Below are 16,278 nucleotides of genomic sequence, written 5' to 3'. Positions count from 1 at the left end.
AAAAAAATGCTCTCAAGAACATTGTAATTGGTACTATAGAATAATTTATTCTTAATAGCTTATCTGTTATATTTATGGATTTGCTTATTTGATAATGTGATGTGACAGAATTTGAAGAAGCATAGAATATTTTTTTAATATTAGATATCTGGTTACAGTCATGCTTCACATTGAAAACTGACATATTTAAACTTCATTTTTAAATTAAAATTATTATATTTAGCAACATCTTTTTAAAAATAGCAACTGATGAAAAATAACTAGTCTGACATTTAAAAAAATATTTAAGCTAGTTACTTTATGTGTATCTATCACCCAAAGGAGAAATAATCACAAAATATTATGCTACTCTCACGTCTATATTTAGTATTTATTTTTAAGGAGGACTCCATTTGGCATGTCTTGCTTTCTTTTTCTTTGATAGCATTAAATTAATTAAATGATCTTCCAATATTCATTCAGAATAATTTCCAACTATTGTTTGCATACAATTGCTACTTGAATCATTACAAAAATATATTTGGGCTGCTTCTATTCCATATTGAATCTCAATGTTCCAATATATATTAACACACAACAAAGTGTTTTGTGTTTGTCATTTAAATCATTTGTCAACTAATTATGTCTATCTAGTCCATTCTGAACCATTTTTCTAACTAATCTCTGAGTCTATAAACCCTTTGCCCAAATAATTTTGAATTATATGTAGCGGAGACAAATCAAAACAATCATGGTGATCAACTGCAGAAAATTATTCCATATTAGATGTAAAATAAAACGGAATAAAAAGGATATAAGACATAATATACCATACTCTGTAGAGGTACTTATATATTAAATAAGAAAGATAAGTGTCATTTAATGTGACCCATTCCTTTTGATTCATGTTATTCTCAATTGGTACTCTAAAAAAAGCTACTAACTAAAGCTATAATAAAAATGTTGGAATTGAAATATGACTAAATGAATATACTTTGAAGCAAAGAAATATGAAAAGTGACTGATTAAGACAGTCATGCTAAAATATATATATATAATAACTTTGATCTTCATATTCAGTTTTAGAACAACTATCTTTTTGAAGAAGTTAAATTATTTAGATAAACTGTGCAGCAATCAGGAAGTGACTTTACATAAAGAGTCGTTAGTCTTATTATTTAATCACTGTAATTTTACAGCTAGAAAAACTTAAACTCAAGAAGTCAAGTTATCGATCTAAGGTCATGCACATAGCTGATATCAAAGCTAAGATGTGAATCTTGTTCCCTTGATTTCCATTCTATGATTTCTCTATTATAGTATCCTGTTTAATTAATGGTGATTTGAATCTGAGTCAAGCCTTTTCCTGGAGTCCATTTTTAATAGAGGATAAGTCATTTGAATGTTAAATAATAAACTAGATCACAAAAAATTATGAGACAAAAAGAAATACATTTCTTTTCCAATAAGTAAAATGACAAAGCATGCTATACTTTAGACTGAGTTGTTTCACAATGATAAACACATAACCAAATATTAAATATTAAATATTCTCAGAAACTTTGCCTATTACAGAAAGAGTCACCCAATATCTTCATATTGTATTTTGCAAATATAATGAGACAGTGAAATATGGTACATCATTACACATTTTTACACTTCCCATACTTAGGCTAGAAAAATCAATAAATAAGGTCTGACAAGCTTCAACACTACTTTAGTCAATACAACTATGGAAAGCATTTTGAGAAAAAGCAATGTTAATTATCACATTACGCTGGCAGTCATTATGATGCAATTTTTCAAAAAAAAAAATTATAACATCCAAATAACTAATGCTTAATTCCAGGAAAAGCTTCCTTTGCCAAAGGTTCAGCAGTTGAAATATATCAGCTTTAGGAATAATAATGATATCAATAATGATGCTTCAAATATGACAGGCATGTACAAAGAACTTTATGCATATTAACTATTTTACTTCTTAAATCAAGTTTATTCATGGGTCATTCTTAACTCCATTTATTTACTTTAACAGAACTTTAGAAAGGTTATGCAATTTTATGCAAGGTTGAACGAAGTTGAGAAATGATGCCAAGTCTTTTTTATTGCCAAACCCATGCTTAATGCATAGGCCCAGGGAGAGGCAAGTCAAGTAATTAGACAATGTTTGTGAGCAAAGGCCACAACCTATTTAACTCAAACCCCTAATCACAGATTTTCTCAGTGGAACTTCAGAGAAGGAAGCTATCAAGAAAAATAGTAATGCATTCTCCTTCTATTTTGTGTATTATGGTATCGTGTAAATAGAGTTAGACTAGGCATCTTGTACTTTGGCAAATATACTTGCCCTTTGGGATATTTATTATCTTTACCTGCACAATATGGATAATAATATTTGCATTATTCTCAGTACTGATTTTTACTCAAATGAGTTATTTTAGTTCAAAAACTCTAAAGTTGTTTATAAAAGTAAAGTAGTAAGATTATTTTATCTAGCTACGAACTTTAAAAAATCATTATAAGTGGGAATAAAGAGCAATAGTTACCATAAATCAATAACTTAAAAGTTCTTTTGCTGACTCAGTATGAAGACTGATACCTCATTCTACAGAATGATTTTATATTTACATGTAAAGACATAATAAAAAGTATCCATTTAGTCTTTGTATAGATATCAATGGAAATTTAGAGATACTCTACTTTCAGAGAAAGCCAGTGACATAAAAACATTACAAAATAGACTATTTGTCCAAAGTTTATTTACAATATCTAACTTCTGAAAAGCAATGTGCTTTGAGGTTAAATTCTCTTACATTGAAAATTTACCTAAAACGTTTAACTTCTGAAAAGTTAAAAGCAGCTAAAATGTCATGCATTAAACATAATTAATGGAAAGCATGAATGTTTTGTGCTTTGAATATAAGTCATGGCTGGAAAAATATGTAAATATTGACATAAAATCTTTACTGATGATTTATAACACTGCCTGCATGCTTATACCACATCCAATGAATGGCTTCTTTTTAAAAACATTGCTCTTGTGAGAACTAATACTTTGATATTCTGAGAGGTAATATATGAGACTCTTTTAAATTACTACCTACAGTTTAGGTGACTTTATACATCAATTTGTGTATAGGGATCTGTGAAAAACCTGTTTTCATGAAATAAGATTTAGCCAATTTTGAAAAGTGTTTCTGATAAATAATCATTCACCAGGATCCCTAGTCTTACAAGTTTAAACTAAGCCACTCTGATTTTCTCATTATCATTCCCAAAATTGCAATATTTCATTCATTTGTGTGGCTACTACTAAGATTTATGACCACCTTCCATATTTATTATTCAACTATAGCCTGAAGAATATTCCGTGTCATCATTTTCTTTTTTTGAACTTTCAGTGACTGGAAAAATATTATTATTTGAGAATTATCTTGAATATGATTTACCAGTGTTCCATAGTAGAAATAACTATATTGACTAAAATGGACTATGTTCTGAAAATCAGCAGTACTATGTAGTTCTTGAAATATACTTCAACCATATTAGATAAAAGTTAGAGTAAAAAGATGTTTTTAAAATGGGGACACTTCTTACCAATTCACTATCTGAGCAATAATAACATTTTTAGTTTCTCAGGCATACTTACTACATTAATTTTCTTATGTAATAAGATAGGGAATAATATTTTAAAATAGTTTTGAAATACAGTTCGTGCCTGAGAACTCAAAGATTCCTGTACAAACAGTTCAATAGAAACAATTTATAACAGGCAAATTCATTTTCAGTTACATGGGAGAGAGAATAATTCTGCATACAAATAGGACAGAAAAAATCAAACCGTAGAAGTTATGTTACTGTTCTTTCTGCAAGTCAAAAGAAGGCAGAATTATGTATAACTTTTAAAACAGTACATATTCAATATTTAAGGAGTGAAGACTAATTTTAAACAGAAGTCAATGAACCATATTTATGTCATAAAATACTTTTATAAAAAGTAAAATTATTTATATCATATAATTTGTGTTTATGGAGCAAAATTTCATAATTAATATTATCAGACTATGCAGTTTGTTTCTATTATAAATAATATTTGGAAGGGGAAATTGAACTCTGCACACAAATCCACATGCATCTGAAATGCACTGATGGTTGTCTCAGGAGTACAATAGTTTTTGGACTGCTTGATAAGTAAACCTTAAGTAGCAATATTTAAAAATCAGGAAAATGGTAAGGCAAAAAAATTATTTTAAAAATGCAAGTTGATTAGTAGTTCTTAAGGAACATTTGGACAAGAAAAATATTTAGACTACCTTTCCAAATGGCCAAGTTTAAAGTTTGAAATTACAGAAAAATAAGTATCTATTTTAAAAGTCTGAATAAGTGAAAACCATGTATCTTTGACACTTTAAGACTTGCACTAAATTAAAGCCATTAAGTACTGTAAAAATTGTAATACAACATCTTGTGGCTATCTGAAAGGAATGCAATTTAGTTTTTGAAATTTTTAATGTCTACATATTTCAGCTTTATTATGTTTTCATTTTAAACTTTCCTTCATTTAAAAATGATAAATTCTTATATTACTTTTACTAAGAAAAAAATTTGGAACTATAAAAGTGCCATTTTGGTTAAAAGCTATTTGTTTCCAAAACATGTACTAGAAAAACATTTTTATTTTCACCCCAAAATAGTAATAATAATAATAAAATTGTCAATATTGAAGGTAGGACTAGATATTGAAAGATATTAGCTATTCCCCATTTTATCAATAAAGTTCATATACTCATCTAGGCTTTGTGTATCTACTACCTTTAGATAAAGAGAAGAAATTTCATTTGTTCTTTTTAAAAGTACAGAAATAGTCTAGACTAAGGAAAGAAGAAAGAAAAAGGGATAGAAGAGAAGAGATAGCAAAGCACCTGGAGACTGAATCGTGACTAATACATCCTTACTTATCTTCAAAGTGCCAAACACAATTCATTGCATATTTGGTTTCCAATAATATTTTTTTGAATAAATGAATAATTTCACAAGTGTTTATTTTAGTATTAAATTTTTAAAAAATCTAGGTTAAGGTACAATCATGGTTATGTGCAAATAAACTGAATTTCTGTGTCATGTATAGATTATGTTAAAATCTAGGAGTATTTTGTGGCTAATCTAAAATAATTAAGTAAGGTGTTAAACAGCTGTATAACCCAACCTAATAGGAGCTGTTTCTCAAGAAAAATGAAGAAGAATTGAGCCCAAGAATCTCATTTATCATGATAAATAAAATGGATCACTTCTACTAAATTCAAAGTTATTTAATTTGCCATTTTGAATTACATAGAAACAGAAATTCTTTTTTATGTTTCATAATCAGCTTTTCTAAATAGGTTACAAGAATCAGCTTCATCATTAATTTGCATAGATATATATAGAAAGATAGGAAGATAGATAATGTTTAATCAGGCACTGTTGTTCAAGGCTCTAGATATATAAAATAAAAACACTAAGCCCTCATTCTGCAGGAAATAAGAGTCTAATTGGGAGAGGTATACATAGAAACCAACATATACAAATAAATAGCATGCAAAGGAGTATTGGAGATGTGCATTGTTTCTTTCTCTAATTTCTTAGAAGATCATATAAATATAGGCCTCTTCATAGACTGTCACGAGAGTTGGTTGATATATGAAAAAGTAGACTAAACTAATTCTTTATGATAACAATGAAGCAGGCTATTTTATAGCACTAACTCCCCATACCTTTTATTTTGCCTTGAACAGATGCTTGTAAAAGAATCATGCATAGGTAAAATTATAAGAAATCTATATAAAATTATAGAAGAGGACATAGGGAAACAAGGACAATAGAAAACCACATATTTTCAAGAGTTGAATTAATTTTATAATCAATTTGAGCTATAAACTTAAGGGAAATTATTTACATATGGGTTATTTGAGGTTACAACTAGAAGACCCAAATTCCTTCTATAATTTTTTGGATATTTTTAAACATTCACTAACCAAATTAATTTTACATTTTTGGCAGATTTTAGTAAAAATGGCAATTGATGAGTTCAGATTTTTCTTTTTTAGTTAGTCCTTTACACTTAATGCAAAACTCATTTTGACACTATAAAAATGATCACAGCACTAAGAAGTCTACCTGGACCTAATGGTCATTCACACCAGTGAAGCAAACTTGATTCAGCCAAGTGACCAGAAACGGTTATCTTAAAAGTTGTGGGAAATAAATTGTGCATTTGAATTTCTCAGTTTTTTGTTGGTTATTTTAGTGTCATAGACAGAAAGAGGCTAACAAAATACTCATTCCTAAAAACAGTATTTCAAAGTATCAACTTATGCAGTCAAGTAAAAACATGGAAGTACTGTATCCAAAATTCTGATTCAAGAGAGGATAAGTAATTATAACATAAATTATTAAAGACAAAGGAAAACCTTTTTGCTTTTCAAGATTGTTTTAAAGGTATAAAAACTTCCAAGAATCTTAACAGAATATATTGACCTGTATCCATGTACGATTTTATTTTTTACAATACCAGTTTATTGTTCTTCATATTTACCATTAAGAATTCATAAACCTTTCAAATATTAAAGCAAATGTAATCTCACTGTTCTGCAAGGTCTAAAATTTAAACCCTAAAAAAGTTGAGTTTTACTAAAAACAAATGGTCTGTGTATATACACAAGACTAAATCAACAAAGTACCAAAAGATTTAAAACCTTTAAGGGAGCTATTTCATGAACGGAGCCATAAATTGACATACAAGAGATGTCAAGTACCATCTGAAAGAGAGACTTCTCTCTTAATGCCTTCTCACACTTACAGAAATGAGCAAAGAAATCCAGAAATAGAGAATCTGAATGAGGTCACAAACTTTTCAAAAATAAAATACAAAGATATTTGTAAAAAGACTAAATATATTAAAATCCAATGAAAAATTTTAATGGTCTCAATATTTTTAAGGCTTATACATATTCTTCTAAACACTTTGGTGGAAAGGAATAAAGAGCCTATTAGGAATCAATAAATGGCAAAAAAAAAAAAAAGGAAAACATAGTATTTTCACACATTCATTAATGTAAAAATTTAATTATAATTTCACACTTCAAAGATTTTTTTTTAGATGAAAGTTTACTGGAGTATAAATCTTAAAGTAAAAGATTTCATTTACTCTCTAACTTGAAACTATTAGAAAGTTTTGTATCTTTAAACCCTCTTTATCAGCAGAGAAGTATCTTTTTTCTTCATATTATAGTTCCTTATTTTCCTTTCTTCATTAGTAAATCAATTTCTCCATTAACCTAACTGAAATGAACTTCTAGGCGGCAAAAGTTTCTCCTTTTTGATGCTTCAATAAGAGGTTAATCTCTTGTCTTGAAAACGGACTGCAGTTAAGCATAGTAAGATCAAATTTAAAATCCAGTGATACAAAGTCCCATGTGAGAACTTGGCAATGAAGAGCCACAATTCTAAGCATTATCAGCTGGGTTGGAAAAATCAAAAATAGTTTTATTATAAGACAATGGTGGTTTTAAACTGCAAAAGCCACATTTACCTTTTCCAATTGAGCGTTTTTTTTGGATTTGTATAAAAACTCTCCCACTGCCACAAAAACTGAAAGCACCAAGCCGGCTGCCAGAACAATGAAGATGCCGCCGATGTTCTGAACCCCCAGTGCACTAGCCTCCTTGCTCTCCTCCTCTGGGCAGCCATTGCCTCGCCACCATTTCTCTTTCATCATGTGGAGTTTGCCTTCCTCCTGGAGCTGAAGAATTGCTATGGTGATTTTATCTCGATAGGGAGAACCTAGAAAAGCAGAGGGAATGTTAGAAATTATTTCAAGGAACCTGGAATTTCACAATCAAGGGTTAGAATGATGGAGTATGAGAGAGAAGGGCAGAGATTTTTCCAAATGCACCAAAATGTGCCAATATTTATTTTCAGTGGAGAAAGCCAACTGAAACGGACAGAAAATAGCAGTTAAACAAGATAAATAAGGCGGATGACCTTTCAAGATTTTGAAGGGTATCATGAATTATGACTTTTAAGAAAGAAATGTCTCCTTCTAAAAGGTAGTTTCAGCTCAGAGCATTGGATAATATTTAAAACAGTAAGCAGGAACAACAAAAAAAGAAGTGGATAAAGTGTAAGCGTGTTTAGTTAAGGTCTAGGAATCATTTTACACTGAAACCAGAGCATTGATAAAATGGTTACTTCCATTTTTAGGAAAGCCATGAAACAATGTTGTTTCTCAAGATTAAGGACAATAATTTAAGGCAACCGTGGTTAAACAAGTTATAATCAAGGATACCAAATATTTTGTAAATAATAGGTAGTGACTCACATTTTTTATTTGATGTAAAAGGCACAGGCTTTTTACCAACTTCAATCATTCCAAAATAATTATGGCAATTTAGCCTGATAGACTGACATTAGGTTTGTTTGTTTGTTTACTATTTTTTGCTTTGAGGGGAAATGTTCTTTTCAGTAGAGGCTTAAAATATAAAGGGAGTTTAGTATTTATGCTGGTAGGGCAGATACTCATCGGCAGTAGCTACTATATGCTAAGTAGAATTTTGTTTCTAATTGGCTGACCAGAAGTATAAAAAAATATTGAACGAATGCATCTTTCAACATCTGTCCTAAGGGGTTAGTCTGTTTTTTCCCACCCAGAAATAGCCTCTGAAGTTACATCTTCTTTCCTTAAACACGCTACTGTACTTGCCATCTTTCAACATAAATTCATCCATGAGTACTTATAGAGAAATATAGAACACTTCAGCTTCCATTCAAAGCTGTGTATGATTTTATTTCTGCTTCAATATATGTACGTCTATACTTAAAACTTTATTTTGACTAAGGGTAATTAAAATCTTGGGCAAGACTTACATCATAGGAGGTAAATAACCTCTTGAAAATTTTGCAGCAATCAAGTTCTACCAAATTCAGCTGGAGGTGCTGTTTCTTTAATATTTTATCTACTTAGAAGATATAGCATATATGGCCTCTATATAGCATTTTTAAGAGCTTTTCTAAAAAGAGGCACTATCCATTCTTATAATTGAGGACCAAATACTTGATTTTCATTGTGCAATAATTTCCAAATATACTAGGGTAATTTCTGCTTCTTGACTTCTCTCCTATCCTCTCTTCTAAATACTACTCTGATGCTAATGACTAATTTAAATTCCTCAATTCAACGACTTCATATCTCCATAGATTAACCAAATTCATACTATTTTCTAACTTTACAGGACTTAGTCTAGTTCAGCTGGTATTGTTATTTATCTTTCTAGATGTGGCCTACATTCCTAATAGATCACGAGATCCTTGGATCAGAGTATTATCCATCTGTCTGTCTATATCTATATGAATCCTTAAGAATTTATCACATAATAAACACTCATAATCTGAGGGGCATAATAACTTAATGAGGACATTCCTAATACAATCTAAATACGACAACCTGCTGCTCTTTGTTTCTCTGTGAGGTAACAAAATACCATAAATTCAGGCCTTCTAATATGGCTATCTACTTTTCATTAAGGTACTACATCTTGCCTTATAACAGCAGTTGCAAAATCATTTTTACTCTGAGTAGCCAATCTGTTTTGTCATGTATTTTTCCTGCAAAATAAAGATTTGATTGAGGAAAAAATAAAAGCCTTCCATTTTAAGAAGAGAATTGTAATGTAATGGATTGATTTTTGTCTACCCACCAGAAGCCAGGTGAGAGCCATGGAATGGAGCATTCCCTTGAAGGGGAAGCATAGCCTTGTTAACACCTTGATCTTACACCTCTAGTTTCCAGAATCATGAGTTAATGTTTCCATTGTTAAATCCAACTAGTTTGAAGTATTTTGTTACAGCAGCCATAGCAAACTAAGGCATGTAGTGTATCATATATGTTTCCATTAGAAATACAATATCCGAAATAAATCTTGTGCTGACAGTACTTGTGAGAATGACCATGCCTGACTAATAGAAACATGCAGTTTCTTTTCTGAAAGTACAGTTTTAAATAAGATGCTACAGGGTGATTACTTGGAAAATAGACTTTCAATTATGGAAAATTCTGGGAACAGCTAATTAATATTTTATGTTAGTTCATTTCTCATTTTGAGCAATATTGCAAGAGAATTATTTTATTGCCAACTTTCCATATCAATTGAATGTTTATTCCAATATCTTCAAAAACAATATTTTCCCTCCCTCCTCAAGAATAAAACAGGACTAAAACAAACAAAAGTATCCCACTCTTCAGCAAATGATGTGCACATCGTTATTTCTTACCAACGGATTTATTTCCAGCACTGATGTGAATATAAAGATATCCCATTGCTGGAAAATTTTGGCACTCTTGTTTCTCTAATGTGTTAACATCTGGTTTGAATGAAACGTACCAAGTTAATACACTTCATGTTAAGATTTTTAACAGGATGAAATAATATAGGATACAGAATCTGTGAAAGTAAATCACTGATATATTTTATTTGTCTTCCCTTAATTGTTATATTTTAAGTTATTATATTTTAAAATGAACAATAATTTAACAATGAATTTTTGCTTCTTTGGTACATCATTTGATCTTCTTTGCAACTCATTTCTATGTAGATGCTACTTGACGTCAAATATGGACTGAAATTTTATTTAGCTGAAAGTCTCACTTATGCATAGACATCAAAGAACAAAAATACCTTTCATCTTTCTTGTGACAGGAAGTCACACACTTAGCTCTAATGAAGTAAACCACCATTAGTTACTTAGATAGGACTTAAATTTCATCCAAGTCCCACCTTCTGCCTCTATCCATAAGCAAGCAAAGAATTATGACAGCATTGATTGTCAACTGAGAGGAGCTATACCATACACACTGTTTCTGCTTCTGAGAAAGATGTGTATTTTAGCAAGAGGTTTCTAAGCTTGATTAGAAAACAACTGAGGAAATGGTAAATGTGTCTGTTATACCATGGCATTTTGCAATTAGAAAGTAAATTCTTAAATGCCTAAGTGGGCTGACAAATAACTATAAATGAATGAATGAAGCCATACCTAAATATCTGGAAGATGGCAACTTACAGTCACAGAAGTTCTTTAGTTACACTCTTATTAATGCCCAGTGGGAATTTCAACCTAGGGTTATCTGACATTTTCATTGTTGATGAGATCACATTTAGAAATATTTTGTCTAAAATCTCATGCATTTGAAATTTTGGCAAAAAAAAAAAATCTTTTAAAAAATCAACACATGCTGCATAAGCCTAACACCTATGAAATTTGGATTTAGCTCAAATATCTTCAGTTTGCAACTTGTGGTCCTTGTTTCTTTTATAATATCTTAATGGGACTTTCTTTGGTTATTTAATTTGATTTTCCATATCAAAAGTAAGGAATTGTGGAAAAATATTCATTTTGCAACTGTCAGTAGATTCCAGGTAGAAAAGGATCTAGTTGCAAAAAAGAAAGAATAAAAGACATGGGGGGGAGAGAGAAAGAGATGAAGGAAGGGAAGGAGGGAAGAAGAAAGGAAGGAAGAAAGAAAAAAGCCATAATAAAACCTGAATGTTCAGAAGGAAACCCCTTATAAGATGCATAAGAACTGGAGCTCAAAATGCTCTACCAGGAGGCATAAAGTGCAATTCAAGTATTACACAGTGATAGTATATGTATAGCATGCTTACAAACAAAAACTACAAATGTACTATTCAGCATTTTCTTGATAACAGAATTATCATCTCTAAAAACCTCTAAATTTAAAATTTGATAAAATAATTCACATAACATTATGACTTCATAAAAATTCTCCCCAAAAGTAGATTAAAGCTCCTTAGAAGAATAAACTATGATTATTATCCATAGGAAATACAAATTTCACCAAATATGTTAGAGCTAACCTGGCGGTTTTCATTAAACAGGCTGAATTCATCCTTTTATCCCCTCCCTTTCTCCCTCCATCCCTTCCCCACTCTTCCATTCTCCCTTTACTTCCCTCTTTCTCATAAACTCTTTTTGTTCTTCCTTTCTTCTATTTTATTTCCTGTCCTTCTTTTCCTTCCCTTTCCTCCTTTCTCTTCACTTAGCTTAACTTCCCTTCCTTTCCCTTACCTTCTCCTTTCTCACTTCTTCTCTTTCTCTCTTTTCTTCCTCCCTCCCTCCCTCCCTCTTTCCTTCCTTTTTTCCTACCTTCCTTCCTTCCTTCCTTTCTCTTTAAGTGTCTTATTGAAAGAATGGAATGAACATGTAGATATACCTACCTGTTTCCAAAGTCTAAGCCTACTATACAATTTACTGATTTTCTTAATCAACTGCATCTTTCATACTCTATAACAACCTAGAATTCTAAATACGTACCAACTTATTTCCTTATCCTATTTCAATACATCTGGATTGAGAAGTGATAAGGTACCTGCAGTCAATAATTACTTTTAATTATTGGAGATACTTGTTGATAGATAAAATAGCTTTTCTTTAGAGGATGAACAACAAGTTGTCCAATACCTGATGAGTGTTAGCAAAATGTGCTGAAACCACCTTATCCATATTATGGCTATCTCCCTTCCATCCTGCCATAAGTATCTTTACTTTCAAATCTGGCTTCTGTGTGTTTTAATCAAAAAAAAAGTTCAGAAACAAAATAACTCTTGCTCTCTACAAATATCTCCTTCTAAACCTTATACTGATATTATCAAAATTTGGTTTTCTCACACAATTTTTGGGAAATATAGGTCTGTGTTTCATTATCAAAGGATTCTTTGGTCAAATAAATGTGAAGACTATTCCATAACAAATATGTCTTTTGCAAATTCACATTATATATTAGCAAAATAAAGGCTTCCATCTATCCATTATAGGTCACAAAAGGGAAAATGAAAAAAAAAAAACCTGTCTATAATAGTTGAATTTATTTTCAAGAGAATAATATTTTTTCCTTTTATCTGTTAATGTCACAACCATTTTCTTTTAATCCCACTTTGGAAGGTATGGTCGTCAATAATTATTATTGCTATTGAGTAAATTCTTTCTGTCTGCAATACACTGTTCCTTATTAAAACTTTTTACTTGACTCCGCCTACATATCTTCTTCCTGTCTTTGAATTTATACATTATTATCCCACTCATTTTTACCCAAGCTCATCAAGTTGTATTTTAATATGCTCAGTTTTACATTTATTGCTAGGTATATTTCATGAAGAATGATATCATAAGAATTTACATCACACTGCTCATCTTAAAACAGATCTCAACACCTGACTTTCAAGTATCTTTGCAAGATAATTATGGGGAATAAGAGTTATTTAAATACTTTTGCATATCAAAATTTATAAAACCATTTTTTGGGGGGGGGGGGTGGATAACATTTTTTCTTCCTGATACCAGCCACATTTTTTCATCATTTTTTAAAATTTCTGAAGCGTGGGCTGAGTATTGCTGATCTTCCTAATAAAAAATCCTATATATCAATTTACTGAAGATCTTTAGTTTTGTTTATCTTGAATTTCTTAGCTATTCAGATTATCATGAATAAACTGTACATGATACAGAATTAAGTTGCAACCTGGTAGTACTTAATACCTTTGGATCTGGGAAGACATTTTTATTGTGCAGACTACTAATAATTTTATGTTTCTTTTAGCTTTCTATTATCCCAAGATATTGTGCTGTCTCTGAAATATGCTCATTTACATGTCTTGTGAATATATGACTCTGTCACAGTCTCAAAGACTTGCCTCAAAGAACTTTAGTAATGTTTTGATCATTCCACGTCATTAAAAATTGTAGTGTAAAAAGTATGACATATATCTAAACACCTAATTTCCTTTAAATGTTGGCTTAGAACAAGCTACCAGTCAGTGACAGGTAAGCAATAATCCATTATTCACCTTATTTCATTCAACATCTAGCACAATATCTATCACTAGAATTCAACAAATGTTTTTGAATGAAAAGAAGTAATTCAAGGGCTGGTCGAACATAATATAGACAAAAAAGTAAAGTAAGAACTTCAAATGTTGGACACCTCACATTCTTATTAAATTCAACAGAGCAATTATCCAAAGTCAAATTTATATCACACTTAAAATTTAATTAAAAATAATTAAAAATCACTCTTCTTTCTCTTCCTTTTACCTACCTTCTTCTATTCTCTTTCTTGGAAACATAGGCATGGGAAAAGAAAATGAAAGAGCATTCTAAATCCAAATACTTTGTTCATTTCTTCTAGATATAAAGGAATAAATGGGTTCAAGATATCAGAGGTATAGTGAAATATGTAATATCCCTGTTAATGTAGAAATGAGGGAAGAGGAGAAGAAAAATGAAGAACTTCAATTCTACGAACATTACACATCTGAGAGGTCTAAAACCATTAGGTAGAAACTATATGGACCACAGTAGGAAATACATAAATGTATCAAATGAATGTGCCACGAAGGACATTGTAGATAATGTAAATTTCAACATTAAATACCTGTATACAAAATCAATATATTGATTAATTTGGATAGAGTTTGTGTTTTTTCCTCTGTAGCACATCTCAAAATACAATATCTTTATGAACTCTCTACAAAAGTAGTGTAAATGCAGTCTACTTGGATGAATATTTTCTTAATCCCCAGTAGAGTATTCAGGTATCTAAGATTGAAAAAGGAGATACTTATATGAAACATGCACAATGTGTCAAAAACCACATTACATAGTATATGTCTTAGTTACCTTCTATTCATATTCTGAACATTCTCTAACTTATGTGAAAAAAAGAAGGGCAAATATTATCAGGCCATAATGAAACAGCAAACCATTTTCATTGATTCTGACACATTTCATATATGTAAATTTAAAATGGCTGAGGAAGTAGATTCATTGTCACATTTATTCTCTGGGTACTTAAATCCTGCAACTCTGACACTAAGTATGGAAATAGAAATAGTTTTATCCTATAAACTCTGACCTGCTTATGATTTTGGGATGTGCTGTAGTAATCATTTGAATACTAGTAGAAATGTAAATGTCAGAAATAATTTCCTTACTATGATGTTTTTGTTCCAAATCCAACATCAAACTTTACTGAATGTATTATGAAAGTTGTAACTTTTAAAAGAAAACCTAGTTGTAGTTCTCAAAATCAAGACTCCCAAAATTAGGAAAGTAAGCAATTTTTTCAAGGGAATTCACTACCCATCCTCTGTGATAGAGCTAAAGTTTCTTTTTCAACTTGACTGCTTTGGTCCTCAATGAATTTCACCTTTCTGCTTGCCTGCACTACATAAGAGAATATTTCTTCAGGTTCAGTATTGTACTGTTCCTATCTTTGTGTTGTCTGTTTGCCCATGTTCATCTCCTTAAGAGAAGGGATTATGTATATCTATATTTTACAGAACCAAACAGATTGAAGAGTGATACAATTCTTGTAGGAAGTATACATTTCTTTAGACACATGCTTCTAACACATCTTGGCTCTGTTTAATAAACACCATAGATATGTTTGGAGTAGGGACATCTCATTTTGCTTGTTTAGATAATATCTTAAAATAGGAATTGTCTGAAATTTGTAAAGTAGATATCAATCTCTTTCCAAAAAATGAGTTAGCCACAATACACTGGCTAATGGTAAAACTTCAGGTAGTTTCTGTAGCAAAAGGTTTGTGATTGGTTTGCAATAGATTATTTCCTCACACTACCCTCTCTATCAAACATTCAGTATTTCTGAATACATAAAAAATACAGAGTAAAAAAAAAGGATACAACAATCAACAATCTAAAGGTCACTAATACATTCTTTCAATTATTTGAAAACATTTCTTCAAGATAGACCTTTAGAAGTCTTTACTATGCATCTTTTCTGAGCCAACTACTACAACTATAAAATGCTTAATAGTTAACACAATCCAATTATGTAGGCATGATTATACATTTCAGAAAAGGACGTTGAGTCTCAGAAAGGCTCAAAACTTGATTTAGAACACCTAGGACACCTAGGTGAAACTAGGAAGCCACATACTTTGTAGGGAATGCTAAGGGTATACCTATCACATGACAGTCAGTGATAAATATGAGCATTATTCTTTAGCAGTCTCTATTTATACATTTTTCTTTCCTTATTAATTTTTATTTAGAAAGCCTTTATAGCTACCAGTGCACTTATATACTTTACCCCTATGTTTTGACTTACTTTTTTCTAATTAAGACTGATACATTGATTTAACCAAACTCTGCTAACCCAAGGATGACTGGCTGGCACAGCTCGTCTGTGGTAAAATGATCTAAAATAAAATATGAATCCCTGGT

General features: G+C 30.7%; 1 protein-coding gene across 6 annotated transcripts in view; it reads right to left on the bottom strand.

Moving 5' to 3' along the window:
• GRIK2 (glutamate ionotropic receptor kainate type subunit 2) overlaps nt 1-16,278 on the bottom strand; it is a 764,129-nt gene that overhangs the window by 6,855 nt on the left and 740,996 nt on the right. For all 6 annotated transcript variants that reach the window (XM_071218609.1, XM_058307194.2, XM_058307193.2 and 3 more), the window contains one exon: nt 7,550-7,800. In XM_071218609.1, coding sequence (XP_071074710.1) covers nt 7,550-7,800 — 251 coding nt within the window. The remainder of the gene's footprint in view (nt 1-7,549; nt 7,801-16,278) is intronic.

This window comes from Dasypus novemcinctus, chromosome 11, assembly GCF_030445035.2.
Source record: "Dasypus novemcinctus isolate mDasNov1 chromosome 11, mDasNov1.1.hap2, whole genome shotgun sequence".
In the NCBI taxonomy this organism is placed as follows: Eukaryota; Metazoa; Chordata; class Mammalia; order Cingulata; family Dasypodidae; genus Dasypus; species Dasypus novemcinctus.
Note: the sequence above shows the minus strand (reverse complement) of the source record. Positions and strands in the feature narration are given on the sequence as shown.